This window comes from Alnus glutinosa, chromosome 5 (assembly GCF_958979055.1).
Source record: "Alnus glutinosa chromosome 5, dhAlnGlut1.1, whole genome shotgun sequence".
Lineage (NCBI taxonomy): Eukaryota > Viridiplantae > Streptophyta > Magnoliopsida > Fagales > Betulaceae > Alnus > Alnus glutinosa.
In genome coordinates this window covers 32,802,428-32,818,558 of record NC_084890.1, presented here as the reverse complement: position 1 = coordinate 32,818,558, position 16,131 = coordinate 32,802,428, and the positions used below count along the sequence as shown (strand labels likewise).

General features: G+C 35.1%; 4 protein-coding genes across 5 annotated transcripts; 3 read left to right on the top strand and 1 right to left on the bottom strand.

The window, feature by feature from the left end:
- The first annotated feature begins 298 nt into the window (after positions 1-298).
- LOC133869305 (pentatricopeptide repeat-containing protein At5g66520-like) lies at positions 299-2,182 on the top strand. Its single transcript, XM_062306261.1, has one exon. The coding sequence runs from the start codon at positions 391-393 to the stop codon at positions 1,702-1,704; it is 1,314 nt and encodes a 437-aa protein (XP_062162245.1). The 5' UTR covers positions 299-390; the 3' UTR covers positions 1,705-2,182.
- A 483-nt stretch (positions 2,183-2,665) lies between these two features.
- LOC133869412 (peptidyl-prolyl cis-trans isomerase FKBP13, chloroplastic) lies at positions 2,666-4,072 on the top strand. Of its 2 annotated transcripts, none has more exons than XM_062306402.1 (5): positions 2,666-3,093; positions 3,254-3,346; positions 3,496-3,556; positions 3,678-3,726; positions 3,850-4,072. In XM_062306402.1, the coding sequence occupies exons 1-5, from the start codon at positions 2,725-2,727 to the stop codon at positions 3,887-3,889; spliced, it is 612 nt and encodes a 203-aa protein (XP_062162386.1). In that variant the 5' UTR covers positions 2,666-2,724; the 3' UTR covers positions 3,890-4,072. The 2 variants fall into 2 exon arrangements, with proteins under 2 accessions (XP_062162386.1, XP_062162385.1); XM_062306401.1 differs by having other exon boundaries at positions 3,658-3,726.
- Positions 4,073-5,003: 931 nt separating this feature from the next.
- Positions 5,004-6,667, top strand: LOC133868658 (uncharacterized). The gene is made up of 2 exons (XM_062305595.1): positions 5,004-5,327; positions 6,304-6,667. The coding sequence occupies exons 1-2, from the start codon at positions 5,138-5,140 to the stop codon at positions 6,441-6,443; spliced, it is 330 nt and encodes a 109-aa protein (XP_062161579.1). The 5' UTR covers positions 5,004-5,137; the 3' UTR covers positions 6,444-6,667.
- Positions 6,668-8,883: 2,216 nt separating this feature from the next.
- On the bottom strand, positions 8,884-11,979 carry LOC133869294 (receptor-like protein EIX2). The gene has a single exon (XM_062306248.1). The coding sequence runs from the start codon at positions 11,977-11,979 to the stop codon at positions 8,884-8,886; it is 3,096 nt and encodes a 1,031-aa protein (XP_062162232.1).
- Positions 11,980-16,131: the final 4,152 nt, after the last annotated feature.

The window sequence follows — 16,131 nt, the reverse complement described above, 5'->3', positions numbered from 1 at the left end:
AAGTCACTTAAAACATATCATAATAGTCGATGTAAAACGGATGAGAAAAGTAGCATTAGTTTATCCTTATTCAACCGCTTAGTGCCTAATAACAAAGGCTTTAAGAGCATGTAATCAGTACTCCTGTAATAACAAAGTTTTGAAAATTAAGATCCTCTCTAGTTGAGAGGAACTGAAAACGAGCCAGTTCTTTATATAAAAGGCTATTTTTATAATTTTACATGGTGTAAAATTACAAAAATATTTATATTTATAAAGGACCGGCTCCTTCCGGATTAAAAATCAACGGGAGAGAATCCTGATGCTAAAGTTTTGGTGTGTGTCAGCTCAATTTGACACATGTCCTATTTCTTGAACGGATTGGAAGTAGACGATTAACCGAGGCTAGCCATGCTAGTCAGTCTCTCCCATCACCTACTCAAGCACACCAATCAGTTGGCTTGTTGGTCCATCAAAAGCTTGAACTCATGGGCATTGGCTATCAAAAATGCTGCTTCTTCCCGCGAAGCCTTATATCTATACTCAAAAATGCATCGCTTATCTGTACCCATTGATAGTTTCTCGATACTCTTCACACTAAAGTCTTGTACCCCGTTGCAGAATCTCACTGTTATTCAACATATCCATGCCCACATTGTGAAACTAGGTTTCAGTCCCCACGTCTACGTCGCCACCTCTCTTTTGCACGCTTATGTTGTCACGTCGTTTGAGAATGCTTGTGGACTGTTTGAAGAAATGCCGGAGAGAAATACAGTAACGTGGAATACGATGATTTCTGGGTATTCGAGATTGGGGGATGTGGAGAGAGCGCGTGCAGCTTTTGAGGAAATGCCCCTGAGGGATGTTGCGTCATGGTCTGCCATGATAGCTGCGTACGTGAATTGTGGTAATTATGAGCATGGTTTAGCGCTCTTTCGAGAAATGATGGCGACTGAGAGTTCGAAACCTGACCAAGTGACTGTAGGATCAGTTCTATCGGGGTGTGCTCACATGGGTTCTCTTGGATTATTGGTGGGGAAATCAGTCCATGGGTTTATCGCGAAGAATGGGTGGGAGTTGAATGTGGAACTTGGTACAATTTTGGTTGAGATGTATGCCAAGTGCGGCTTCATGAAGAATGCCTGCTGGGTTTTTGAATTGATGCCAGAAAGGAATGTCATGACTTGGACTGCATTGATTTGTGGGTCAGCACAACATGGCTGCAGCAAAGAAGCATTATCTTTGTTTGAGATGATGCAAAAAGCTGGTGTAAGACCCAACGAATTGACTATCACAGGGATTCTTAGTGCATGTGTGCATACAGGATTAGTCGAGAAGGGCCGCAAATATTTCAAGATGATAGAAGAATGTGGCTTCGAGCCAAGAATCCAGCATTATGGGTGCATGGTCAATTTGCTAGGTAAAGCAGGGCTATTAGAAGAAGCTCATGAAATTATTAGGACAATGAGATTTGAACCCAATATTGTTGTCTGGGGGTCGTTCTTGTCAGCTTGCAGGGAGCATAAGCAATTTGAGATGGCTGAGAGAGTAATTGATCAGGTCTTGGGGATGGTAAAGCCAGAGAATGATGGAGGGGTTTATTCCCTTATTTGTGATTTGTATGTTTTGGGTGAGAAGTGGGATGAAGCAGAGAGGTTGAGGAAATTAATGGCCAAAGAAAATGTGAAGAAGGCTAGGGGCTCCAGTTTTATAAGAAGCCTGTAATGGAAAGTTCACTATTTTATCTGTCCTTGGGAAACTCTATTGAGATGATGAGACTATTAACAACAATATCGCCATAGATTGAGCTTCGATATTTCTTGGATCAGCATTCGGATCAAGAGAATTATCAACACCAGAAGTTCTTTTCAATTCTTTTAGTTGGTATTGTAGATGAAGAAGTGGAATAAGGAAAAAGGAGTTCTAGTAGCTTCTACTCTATGACAGTGATCAAAGGCTTTGAAAATGCTACATTTTGGAATACAGTACTGGCACCACTTTTTTCTTGATACATGGTCCCTGGTCACTAAATTTATTTTTAATGTAACTTTTATATACGTTTATTTATTTGTCTTCCATTAACTGAAGTTTGTTTCAAGCAATCTTCTGGTTTGTACCAACTTTTATAAACGTTTATTCATCTTCATAAACGCTTCTTGTATGTTTTCTATCCAAACAATGTTCATGACTCTGAGAGGTTCAATTCCCCTTGTTACTTGGCAGCGACAGTTTTGGCTTTAGGAATATGTATTCCCTTGTTACAAACATGTTACTTTGAACCCACACCGTGATGCACTCACGGCCACCGCCATATGATTATGCCGAAGCTTAATCTCCATGGATTTACATCAGTCATTGAAAGATACCGCAATGTTATTTATAAAATCTGTACTTACCCAAAAAAAAGAAAAAAAGAAAAAAGAAAAGAGACCGCACTGAAAGCTCCATGTGGACCATGTCTCACCCTATTCTTTGTTCTTTTTTTTTTTTTTTTTTGTTTATTTCTTTTTGTCCGTCAGAAATCAATGCCCCGCTCAGTTGTATGAATTGTTCATCTACACCTTGGGCTTAGAGTTCGAGCAATGGTGGGCTCCTAATGGGTCAAATAGGCCAGTTGGGGCAGCCTAGCCCATTACATTGGATCGGATATTTGATAGAATTTTGTCACAATCCCACTTTTATTCTTGCTGAAGCCTATCCTGTTTTTATCTCTTTCAAAGAACTGGTTGGTCCAGAGGAGTGGAGATGAGCTCACTGGCATTCTCAGTCGGGATTGTGAATCCCAGAAAGTTTAGCACTGCCAGCACAAAACTACCCATAAAAAGTTTTGGTTCAACAGAAACATCAAACATCAGTTTCTCAAGCCAGTCCCAGCAGAGTAGTAGCTCTTCGGCTCCTCTACTCCAACAAAAGGTGAACCCAGCTCTCCTCGGGAGAAGAGAAGCGCTTGGTTTCGGCTTCTCTTTTTGCTTTCTTGATGTTCTCTTGCAACCCGAAGCCATTGCAGCAGCCGACGCGGCTCCATGTCAGCTCACAGTAGCTCCCTCAGGCCTTGCCTTCTGCGATAAAGTTGTAGGAACTGGCCCTGAGGCTGTCAAGGGACAGCTCATTAAGGTGATATATAGATTTATCTTTCTTTTCTAAGCTTCCAGATTATTTGGAGATCAAAATAATTGCATTCTAAGTATGTATGTATGCAATTGATCAAGTGCTTAAAAACACAGTTTTTGGAATGTCGTAAGTGGTATGATTCAGTGGATGAACTGATGAACAGGCACATTATGTTGGGAAATTGGAGAATGGGAAGGTTTTTGACAGCAGCTACAATCGTGGAACGCCTCTTTCATTTCGTATCGGCGTTGGTGAGGTATATACAACAATCATCTGCTAGCTTGGGATTTTCCTGAAGGCTGAGAAGTGGCCTCTGTTTTCTTATGGGTTGCTTAGTTATGGCTTTGTGATTTTAAATATGTGAACATCATACTCAAAAGTTGATTTTCATGGATGTTATTATAGGTCATCAAGGGCTGGGACCAAGGCATTCTAGGAGGTGATGGAATCCCCCCAATGCTTGCTGGTACAAAGAGAAAGAATCCATGAAAATTCCAATTTCTTTTTTCATTGTAATTTAATTTTGTAGCACACTTTTTAAAGTTTATTTGGTCTTGCTTAATTTAGGGGGAAAACGCACACTAAAGCTTCCTCCAGAACTTGCATACGGCATCAGAGGGGCTGGGTGCAAAGGAGGTAAGCAGTCATCTTTTACAACACAATTTCTTCATGCCTAAATTTCCTTATACATGTAAAAAATTAGCTTAATTCAACAGTGGCAATATCTTAAGTTTTTTCTGCTGATTTTGTATGTTGCAGGTTCTTGTATTATTCCTCCAGATTCGGTTCTTTTGTTTGATGTAGAGTTCATTGGCAAGGCATGAGCACTGAGCAGTAGTACGTACCCACATAGAAACAGACTCAAACAGTGCATCTCAATCAATCAGTTTTTGGGGGTTTTCGATCTTTATTTGTAATGTTGAAGAGAAGAAAGCATTTGTCAATTAGAGACCTTAATTATGTCATGATAGTAGTTCACTTGCATAGCGGATAAAATAACATCAACAACAATGCGAATAGCAAAAATTATACGGTAGTGACAACAAAAATAATTAGAAAGATAAGTGATTTGAGCCTGAGTTTGAATGTCGATTATTGTTTTTTTAATAATAAAAATCACCAAAAAGAAGAGTCATTGTATCTCAAGTTCCGTGAAAACTATTTTAATTTGAATAATGTTATACTTGCAACTTTTTTACACATGACAGTAAATGATTGAAGTCATTATTATTTTTTTAAGAGAAAACTTTACTTATAATTCTTGAATCTTCACCTTTTTTAAAGAAGATACTTAAACTTTAAAACGTCTTAATTTAGGTTATTAATTTTTTAGAAAGTTTTAATCTCAGTCATTCGTTAGAATTTTTTTATTTTAAAATCCTATTAAAATTTTCAAAATATCATTGTGTTTATTTTTTAAAAAATATTTATAAAAAATTTCAAAGATTCAAGCATGAGTATTTTTGCAAATTTCGTTAACTTCTAACCAATACCTAAATTATAGCATTTTTTATTTTTTTCTAAAAAAAAAGAAGTATTTTGAAAATTTTGACAAGATTTAATGGAAAATTGTAACAAATGACTGAAATTGAAACTTTTTAAAAAACAGATACTGTAAATTGAAACGTTTTAAAGTTTAGGTACCTTATTTCAAAAGAGATGAAAGTTTAAGAGTTATAAGTAAAGTTTTTCATTTTTTTAATGATCTCCAATTATATAATAACACGTGTCACCAAATTGTAAAAGAGTAATTCTAGCAATTTTTTTTTTCAACCAAACATACGGGGAAAAAGAAAAGAAAAGAACAAAAAAAAAAAAAAAAAAAAAAAAAAAAAAAAAAAAAAAAACTCTAGTGGAGCAGGAATATGCTTGTCTTTAGAGAGGAGGACAAGCTCCGAAGCAGCCAAATGGGCCCTTTCTGACGCTCTCATAGGCATAGGCGAATCCAGAACTCATAACCCTCTTTTATTTTATAAACCCTAACGCCTCCGGGAGACAAAGCGAAAGAGAAGCGAAGGCGGTGGTTGAAGAAGAAGAAGAAGAAGCGATGGCGAAGTCAATGAGGTCGAAGAAAGAGAAGAGGCTTCGAGCGATTCGGCGAGAGATAGTGGAGCCCTTCTACGACAACAAAGACGCCGCTAAGCTCGCTGCTCAGGAGGCTGCCCTCGCCGCCCCTAAGCTCCCCGCCCGTCCCTCTTCTACCAGTACCGATACCACTACAACCACAAACGCTATGGGTAACCTCTCTCTCTCTCTCTCTATATATATATATATATATATATATGCTTATTATCCTGTTTCTGGAGTTCAATGATTCGCCTGGTATTCAATATTTCCCAATTGTTGATTGTGTTGTGAGTGGTAGTTTGTAGTTTTACAAAATTGTGTGCTTTTGTAATTGGGTTTTTTCATGCTAGTTGGCGATTTTGTGTGTAGCCCATTTTGGTTATTGATGTAGAACCCATTACCCACCAATACATCAACACCACTATTCGCGTTCTACTATAACGACATGTTTCAACTATTATACAATGATCGGATGATGCCCCTTCTGATTCCTCAATATTCAGAAAAGGCAAAGGGGGAGAAAAAGAAGAAGGAAGCTTTGTACTGATGGAACCGTGCTATGCTAGTTTCTATGTTGGATTGCTCCATTCTACCTTCTATTTTGTGTTTTGAGGATTGTTTTGTGTATGGGTTGTTTGTTAATATTTTTGTTATGAGAACAGAAAACGTGAAGTTTAACAAACAGAGCCATTGATTTTCTAATAATTGTACTAATGGCTTTCTTGCTTCTGCTTTCTTGGCAACTAAACATAGAATAGGTGCTTGCAGTTATATGCTATGATTCTGTTTGAAACTAATTTTGCTACTTTCATTTTCTGCCCTTCATTTTTTTACTTGGATTAAAGTAATTTAAGAATAGCATGGTCAGATTCATAATATTGATCTCAATTCACTCACAGTCATTTTGTGGTGACTTTGCTTATTCGTGGAATTATCATAAGTTGATTTTTTTGGTGATCATTGTATTTTACATGGAAATGCTTTTGCATTCAAAATATAGTAAGAATGGAACTCAAGTATGTGAATATACTGCATGATTTTGCTCCATCTGCAATTGACTCAGAGTGAGTGGAAACAACATTATCTCTAATGCCTATCAGCACTTTCAAGTTTGATGATTTGGATTTTCTCTTCATCATTTGACAGATGTGGAGATGGCTGATGGGAATCAAAACTTGCATTCTTTAAAGCCTACCAGTGGAATAGGGAAGAAGTCCAAAAGGAAATTCAAGATGGGTAAAGGCAAGCGCCGTGGTAAGGGCATTAGGAGGAAGCACCATATTTGATTCCATAACAGATGCTTGGTAATTGACATTTTTCTCCTACTGTATTAATGGCTTCTTGTGGCCTGTTGGCAATCTTGGTACTTCTAAGATAGGTGTTTTTTGTATTCTGATTTTGTTTCCAAGGGATTTAAGTTCAGAAAGTTGTTGAGTGACATGAATGTAAACTATCTTTTTTCTTTTATCAGAACTTATAAATGTCAATGGATGAATTTTTTTCCCACCCACATAGAGATAATTTTAGTTGATTGGAGGACATACCGACATATGTGCCTTTATTCAATTGACTCTTTTAATTACCAAAGAGTGTTGGAGCAAGTACACAGTAGTGTAAAAACTTAGGGAAGCCCTAGTTCTTCCCTTACCTTACCAGGAGGAATTAGGAATATATATTATGAAGTTCAAGTTCTTATTGTTTTTTTTAACTAAAAACAAGATGCTACAACAGACTACTTTGTCATTTATGAACAATGTTAAGAATGCGACTTTTGTTTTGAATGGGAACCATTTGAGGAGGATTTCAATTATTTTATAGTTGTAACCGGCTTAGGCAATTATTTTGAATGACTTCGGCCAGTACAGCCAAAGTCCGGCCAGAATTTGCCAAACCAGTCGGATCTAGCCAGATTCCGGCCATATAGCCGGACTCCAGCCGTATTAGGCCAGATTCCATATCCCGGTCGGATGTAGCCAAAATTTGTACTGGCAGGAATTCGTCGATGGCGACCGGACGTGGCCGAATTTTGACCGGACCTGACCGGACGTTAAGAATGTGACTTTTGTTTTGAATGAGAACCATTTGAGGAGGATTTCAATTATTTTATAGTTGTAACCGTCTTAGGCAATTATTCTGAATGGCTTCGGCCGGTATAGCCGAAGTCCGGCCGGAATTTGGCAAAGCAGTCGGATCTAGCCAGATTCTGGCCATATAGCCGGACTCCAGCCGTATTAGGCCAGATTCTAGATTCCGGTCGGATGTAGCCAGAATCTGTACTGGCCGGAATCCGTCGACGGCGACCGGACGTGGCCGAATTTCGGTAGCAGTTATTGGATTCCATTTTTTGCCATTGGAAATTTTTTCATGCAAGCCAAACGCTGAAATTTTTTTCTGAAAAAATGATTTATTCGAAAATATTTTACTAGCAGAAATTATTTTATATCGAAACAAATTGAGCATAAAAACAACACTTGGAGTCTTCAAGATGCAAATTTCCAGTTAACTAATATAATGTTTGTTGATTGATTCCTTGAGGTGATCATATTCATGAAATAAAATTATAAGCCTATGGGATTTATTGTTTGCATTCAAATTTGAAAAGTATTTGAAATATTTATTAAATATTTAAGAGATATGATTTTTTATTTTTATTTTTATAATTACACCCATTAAAAAATGTTTGTGGGTTTAGTTATGTGAATCTCTTTGAATTAAGTGATGTATACGGCTGGAATTCTAATTAACCTCTACATTTTTTAGACGCAAATTAAGTAGAAAAGGAGAATTCTTACAGTTAATTATTCTATTTTGATTTCTTCCCCTTCATTTGTTCTACTTGGATTTAAGTAATTTAAGCATAGCATCGGAAAATTCATACTATTAATCTCAATTTACTCGCAGTCATTTTGTGGTAAGTATTGTGCTTATTCTATGGAATTATCATCAATTGATTTTTTTGGTGATCATTGCATTTTACATGGAAATGCTTTTGCGTTCAAAATCTAGTAAGAATGGATGGAATTAAGTTGAGTATGTGAATTATTAGTGAATGGTATGCATGATTTTGCTCCATCTGCAATTGACTCAAGAGTAATTGTTTGAAGTGGAAACAATGTTATCTCTAATGTCTGTCAGAACTTTCAAGTTTGATGATCTGGATTTTCTGTTCATCATTTGACAAATATATGTGTAGATGGCTGATGGGAATCAAAGCATGCATTCTTTAAAGCCTATAGGTGGAATGTGTTGGATTCTGGTGTTAAAAGGTTCAATAACTCGAGATTTTTTTTTTTTTGGTAGCTCAAATCCTTTTTTTTTTCTTGGTTGCGTAATCCATGTTGGAAGCAATTAATCCCTAAAATTTTGAATTTACTTTTACATAGTTTGGATATAAAATCATGGTTTGATATTAAAATTTGAATTCAAGATTGATGTGCATTTGTTAGAACTTCTTTAGCCAACCTTTTGCTCCCCATTTTGTTGCAGCATCATTCAAATCCAGAATGAGAACATAATGATATATGATGACAAATGGTTATTGAAAAATGGGATGCAATAACAGATAAAGATAAGATGTCTCACACAAGTACAATTGTAAAATCATCCATATATTTAACTTTAACAAGTAAAGATTGGAGCATTTATTATTACAGCAACATGAAAATTAAACTTACAATGCAGAAATGTTTATATTCTGGAAAGCTTCAATGCCCATACCCTCAACTCCTACTTGACCTTCCTGAGCAAGCGAACAATTTTGACCCCGACAGCAATCTTGTCTTTCAAATTATCAAAGCTTCGAAAGTAAGCATGTCTCCATGATGTTTTGATTATCAATGTGCCACAAACTCCCCAAAAACCGACAATAAACCCCGCTACCATGCTAATGTAGAACGAGATTGACTCAATTCCCCTTCCATTTTCCTTGGCTACTCTAGGTTTAGTTTCATCTTTTGAACAATTGGTTGAAAGAGGAGGCCCACAGAGTAAAGAGTTACCTTCGTAGATGGAAGAATCATCATCATACAGTGTTTGAAGTTGATTCCCATTTGGAATTTTTCCAGACAAGTTGTTGAATGACAAATTCAAGTGACTTAAGAAGGTCAAAGAAGACAAGCTTTCAGGGATAGGACCAGAAAGGTCATTCATTGAGAGATCAAGTGATTCTAGCATGTGTAAATTCCCAATATTTTTAGGAATTCTTCCAGACATATGGTTCATTGATAAATTCATACTGACCAATATTGAGCTGCTTGTTATATTATCAGGTATTTCTCCGGATAAATTATTATTTGAAAGGTCTATGGAATGGAAAAGACGAATTATAGAACTACCATATAGATATTCTCTTCCTTTCGAAACTAGCAGCATTTCCTGAACACTATAGTTATAATAACTACTATATCCATCACCACTGAAGTTTCCTAAACATTGAGGGATTGCTCCTGAAAAATTATTATGTGCAAGGTCTAGGATCTGAAGTCTTGAAAGTAGACATAATTGAGGTGGTATGTTCCCGTGAAACAAGTTGGACCGTATCCTTAACCCCACTAAATATGATAAACTTTCTCCTATCCATGCTGGAAGTTTCCCAGAGAACTTGTTTCCTCCAAGATCAAGCGTTCGCAAGTATCTATAGTTTCTAAAGAAAAAAGGAAGCTCTCCTTTAAGATGATTTTGGCTCAATGATATTTGCTGTAGTGATTTCAAATATTGCATTGAACTTGGAACAGTGCCAGATATCTTGTTCTCTGCTAAGTTCAATACCCCTAACTTCCGTAAATCCTTCCAATGAGGGGGGAGTTTCCTGGATAGGGAATTATTTCTCAAAACAAGACCTGTCAATTCCTTAAGCATTCCAATAGAGTGGGGAATTCTACCAGTAATTGAATTTGAAGAAAGGTCCAACCAAGATAACTTGGGCAATAGTTCGCTTATGTTTTTAGGAATAGCTCCAGAAAACATATTGTTTTGAAGAAATATTTCAGATAGATTACTACGAAAAAGAGGAAGTGGACCCTCTAAGTTGTTGGAACTCAAATCAAAACTATATGCCAAAGGGTGAAATTGAAAGTATGGTACCTGTCCATGCAGCTTGTTACCGGATAGACTCCAAGAAGTGACGTTTGGGCAGGACTTCCAAAGGCCATGCGGAATGGTGTCCGAAATGCCAACATTGTCGAGCCCAATCTCGATGAGTTTATTTTGTGTTTGTAGCCATGCTGGAAACTTTGGGCCGATCTTCATGTTACGTAAATAAATTCTTCTTAGCTTAAAAGGAGGAACCCAGTCGTGTTTGACATTAAAAACCAATGTATAGTTTGCAAAAAGTTCCACACTCAAGTCAAGCAATTTTAATCTGGTGAGATTTTGAAAATGAGCTTCAGTTAGGAAAGCTTCCCAAGAATTCGCAAAAAGCCACAATGAAACAAGCATTGACAGTTTCCCAATGCTTTCTAGAATGGCTCCGTTCATTTGATTATATGAGAGGCTAAGTTCTTGCAATGACGTCAAGTTTCCAATAGAATTTGGAATTGAACCCCCAATAGAGCTTCCGTAGAGGTTGAGGTAAAGCGTTTTCAATGACTTCAAATTTCCAATAGAATCTGGAATTGAACCCCCAGCAGAGCTTAGAGAGAGGTAAAGTGTTTGCAATGACGTCAAGTTTCCAATAGAATCTGGAATTGAACCCCTAATAGAGTTTGCATAGAGGTAAATAGTTTTCAACTTCTTGAGACCTCCCAATGAATAGGGCAAGTTCCCCCCAAGAAACCTATTATAGCTCAATTCTAGATACTCAAGGCTACTGTTTGAACATTGAGACAAGCCATCCAAAAACTCAACTACCTCCCCACTTATGTTGTTGAACAGCAGATTTAATGTTTGCAAGTTGCAAAGGTTTGAAAATGAGTTCGGTATCTTTCCAATTAGATCGTTGACAGCTAATTCCAAGCTGCGCAAGTTGGCTAGATGTCCCATACCATCTGGAATAGCACCTCTAAGCGAATTGTCCGCAAGATTTATTGTTGAAAGGCTACTCACATTTGACAACCAGTGAGGTATGGAGGAGTTAAAATTGTTGGAAGAGAGATCAAGGACTGAAAGGAATGTCAAGTTGTTGGAGGAAACAGAGTGAGGAAGACTAGCGAGTCCACAGCCAACTAGGTGCAACTCCACCAAGGAAGGGAGCATATTAACTGAATGAAGCCAATGGGGTACTTTCTCAAGATTTACATATCCCAGATTAAGGTACCTAAGAGATGGAAAACCAACCAACCACTCCAAGCTTTTGACTTCCAATCCCCATGGTGAAAAGGAAATGATAGAGTCGATGTTGCTTGAATATGAATATGAATTGAGGTCTAGATATTGTAGTCTTGAGAGATTCCCAAGTTGGGGAGGAACAACTCCGGAAAAAAATGAGAAAGAGAGATTAAGATACATCAAACTTTCAAGGGAACCCAAAAACTTTGGTATAGTGTTTCCACTAAAATTATTCAGGCTTAGGTCCAAGTAACTCAAATGCTTTAAATTGAGTAATGAATGACTTATCTTACCCCCCAAGCACGACTTCTCGTAAGCTTTTTCCTTTTCATCAAGGTAATCTTCATATTCTGTTCTTGGATAAAAATATGCACCTTCCATAAATTCTAAATCAATCACCGGTAATGAGTTTCTGAGGTCCAGCTTGACGACATGACCTCTGGAATTGTCACAGCCAACGCCTGTCCAATTGCAGCAATCCTCACCAACCCAAGACGAGAGACGATCCGATGGATCTGTGAGACCTTCTTTGAAGTTAAGAAGGGCTTTTGTCTCCATTTCAGAGCATCTGAAAATAGGGTTTTTAGTGCATGAAACAGGTTGAATAACTCGTAGATAGGATGCAGTTCCAAAGAAAGAGAAGAAAAAAATCAGGAGGAGATGAACAGTGGACATAAATAAGTGGGTGCTAATCATTTTGGGAATGAAAATAGTCAAGAAATCAAAATGTATGGGATGCCTAGACAAAGGCCGGGGGGTTCAAGTATTTATTGGTACCGATAAGAGAGGGCAGTAGCTTCATCATCAACTTATTAGATTAGAAGCAGGGGACCAGTCCAACTTTGCTAGCTATAGCTAGCCAACTGTCATTATTTTGTCCAAGAAACAAAAATGCAATAGGGACCGACTAACAATAAATCCACTTTAGGCTTTAAATTAAAGTTTGTGTGAATGCAGAGAACCACGTGCACTTTTGGAATGTTTGGAGATGCAAATTCCACATGGGCGGCTGATGCTACAATTAAGTGTTGAACACGTACGTTGCAAGATGTAATACAATCAAGTGTACAAAAAGAAGTAAAGAAGATGGATGTTCCGTCCACTTTGGGTTTGGAATTTTATGTCAATGCAATTTGAAGGTTAAATAAAAGAAGTCAAGAATTAAAGATTGACTTGGAGTCTGATTCGCAATTTGAAGAACCACATGACTTGGAGTCTTCAAGATGAAAATTAAATTTGCCAGTTAAATTTCACATATAGTGATTTTAATTAATATAGTGAGATTTTAATTTGTCTAAATTTCTATTTTTCTTTTTTCTTTTTTAAGATGATTCAATTCGTTGATAAATTCAAGTATGAGTTTGGAAGTTTATCTCAATATTAAAAAGACTCCACGCTTGGAGTCGTCCATACCCAAATTGCACGTCGTAAGAATCACAAGAGACAGGAAAATGACAGCAATTAATTAATTGGTTATCACTTGCCAAGAAATTGGTGCAAAGAATCCACACATCCATCGATCTTGTAGAGAAAATACCTTTTGTAACTATTATCTTCCTATTTTTTTTTTTTTTTTTTTTTTTTCTAATCATAACAGTTATAACTGTGACGACCAGATTTTATTTAGTTATAACAGTTATAAATATGTATTTATGTTTTTATTTATTTATTTATTTTGGAGAGACTCAAAAAAGGACTAAGATGCTCTCTATTTCAAATAAAGAGAATGTTTTGTATATTATGCACACAGTTAGATGTATCAACTTTAAAATTATGATCCTAAAATAAATATATATCACTCATCTGAAATTGAGAGAATCCTTATATGCTAATTAAGACCTTTCCAAGTATCCACTCATGACTTGACTAACTGATGGAGAGTATAAATAATAATAATAATAAAGAAATAAAGAAGATGAATGTTCCGTCCACTTTGGGTTTGGAATTTTATGTTAATGCAAAGATGATTGATACCTGCCGTGCACAATGCACAATGGATTAGAAGTTTGTTTGAATGCCCTTTATTTTATAATTTTTCTTTTCTTTTCTTTTTTTTTGGTTTTTTTTTTTTTCAAAACGTTCGAATGCTTCCGCCTTTACAGCAATCAAGCAACGATTTCAATAACAATAGTGCTTTCAACTTATATTTTTTAAAATCACCCGGCCATGCAGTTCGAAAATCATTCAAGCCCAAGCCTAAATAAATATATGTGATGTTACATTAATTGTTACCGATTTAATGGTTGAGTTTCAGCTAGCTTTAAAGATAAAATTATATCTGAACATGTTAAGTCAATAATTCTAAGAGTAATTATGTTTATATTTTATATGAGGTTGTGATCGATAATGAAAGCAGTGATCGAGGACTTTTCATGAAGATATCCGGCCACTTTCTTGACTGACCTAAAATAAATCCAAGAAAAGTAGACCCTGAGAAATAAAGAAGATTTAACAATATTTGCTATAAATCCAACAAATTGCTTTTTAAATTCCACATGCATGGGTCCCTAATGTCAATAATTTCCTAGTGATAATTCTAAGTTTATCATGTAGCTAAGTTTTTCTTGACTGACGACTAAAAATAAATCCAAAAAAAGGTAGACCATGACAAATGAAGGTGACCTACAATATGGGTTTGGAATCTTTATCTCAATACCAAGACTCCTCCTCCCTTCAAGTCATCTTCATGCAAATTGCTTGTTAAATTCTACGTAGGACCTCATTGTGTCAATTTGTTTGCAAGTGATAATCGATAAAGCTTACATATATAACTCATATTTTATTTTTATTTTTATATAAGTCTGAAAATCTCAATTACATCCCTAAAAATAAGATTTTTATTTTTTTTAAGAAAAAAAAAGAAGAAGAAAAAAAAAAAGAGAAGAGGATAGGATTGGTTCAACCCCTTCAATTTTTACAAGTTTTTTTTTTTTTTTTTTTTTTTAATGTAAAATTATATACAACGTTAAATGCATCAACTTTTAATCATGACTATAAAATAGATTCATTTCAAATTGAGAGAATCCTTATATGCTAATTAAGAACTTTCCAAGTACCATTCATGACATGACTAACTGATGGAGAGTATAAATAATAATGATAATAATAATAAAAAAGAAATAAAGAAGTTGTTCCGTCCACTTTGAGTTTGGAATTTTATGTCAATGCAAAGATGATTGTTACCTTTGTGCCGTGCACATTGGATTTAGAAGTTTGTGTGAATGCAAAGAACCACGTACACTTGGAGTCTTCAATGTGCATTCAATGTGCAAATTGGTGGCCTGTTAAATTCCACATGGTCCCCTCATATATATTTGCAAGTGATAATCAATCACAAGTGTACATAAAGATGACACGCGTGTGATCAGAAGATCTAATATAATATTGTTTGTTGATTGATTCCTTTAATTTGATAGTCATGCAAGATTAATGCTATATATTATTCTTTTATTTTATTTAAGTTTGGGTTAATGTGACAGTATTTATCAGTTTTTATTAAAAAAAATAAAAATTGAAGAGATTTAGCATTACTCATTCATGCAATCATAGTCTATATATGCGACGGACGTATTGTTTCCATTCAAATTTGTAAATATGTCAAGAATTTTTTAAATATTTGGCAGATTTTTTTATTTTTTTTTATTTTTTAACAATTCCACCTATTAAAAAAATACTGTGGGTTTACTTATGTGAATCTCTTTAAAAAAAAAATTGGGACTTCTCATCAGTTTAGAAACTTTTGAATATCAAGTAGAAAAATACAAAATTATGAGAGAGAGAGAGAGAGAGAAGAGATTTACAATCCGCCCTTTATTTTATTTTATTTTTTATTTTTAAACGTTCGAATGCTTCCACCTTTACAGTAACCAAGCAACGATTTCAATAACAACAGTGCTTTCAACTTATATTTTTTAAAATCACCCGGCCAGTTCGAAAATCGTTCAAGCCCAAGCCTTAATAAATATATGTGATTTTACATTAATTGTTATCGATTAAATGGTTGAGTTTCAGCTTTCAAGATAAAATTATATCTAAACATGTTAAGTCAATAATTCTAAGAGCTACTAATCATGTTTATATTTTGAAAAAGTACACATATCCCTCTCAAACTACAACTCAATTGTTAATGTACCCCACAAACTACCAATTGTGTCAATGTTCCTTCTCAAACTACTAGAAAATGTCAATGTCCACCCTAATGCCAACAAAAAGACAAAAATAACCCTAAATTTTTTTTAAAATAAGACAAAAATGTCCTTATAAATTCAAAAAATAAAAAAACTAATACTAAAAAATAAAAAAATAAAAAAAAAAAAAAACAAAAAAACAAAAAATTATTTTTTATTAAAATCGAAAAAATTAAAAAAACAAAAAATAAAGATTTTTTTTTAAAAAAATAAATAAATAAACAAACGAGAAAAAAAAAACAAAAAACAATTTTTCATTTTTAATTTTTAATTTTTATTATCAATTTTTTGTTATTTTATATTTTTTTAATAATTTTTTTAGTTTTTATTTTATTTTAATAATTTTATGAAGGGTATTTTTGTTATTAGAGGAACATTGACATTTTTTTTAGTAATTTAAGGAGTGAACATTAACATAATTGGTAGTTTGAGGAGTACACTGATAATGAAATGGTAGTTTGAGAGAGCTATGTGTATTTTTTCCATATATTTTATATGAGGTTGTGATCAATAATGAAAGCAG

Coding starts and splice junctions, on each gene's coding strand:
- LOC133869305 (XM_062306261.1), top strand. CDS start 391: ATGCTAGTCAGTCTCTCCCATCACCTACTCAAGCACACCAATCAGTTG.
- LOC133869412 (XM_062306401.1), top strand. CDS start 2,725: ATGAGCTCACTGGCATTCTCAGTCGGGATTGTGAATCCCAGAAAGTTT. Junction 3,347..3,495: donor TTCGTATCGGCGTTGGTGAG/GTATATACAACA, acceptor ATGTTATTATAG/GTCATCAAGGGCTGGGACCA. Junction 3,727..3,849: donor AGGGGCTGGGTGCAAAGGAG/GTAAGCAGTCAT, acceptor TGTATGTTGCAG/GTTCTTGTATTATTCCTCCA.
- LOC133868658 (XM_062305595.1), top strand. CDS start 5,138: ATGGCGAAGTCAATGAGGTCGAAGAAAGAGAAGAGGCTTCGAGCGATT. Junction 5,328..6,303: donor TACAACCACAAACGCTATGG/GTAACCTCTCTC, acceptor ATCATTTGACAG/ATGTGGAGATGGCTGATGGG.
- LOC133869294 (XM_062306248.1), bottom strand. CDS start 11,979: ATGGAGACAAAAGCCCTTCTTAACTTCAAAGAAGGTCTCACAGATCCA.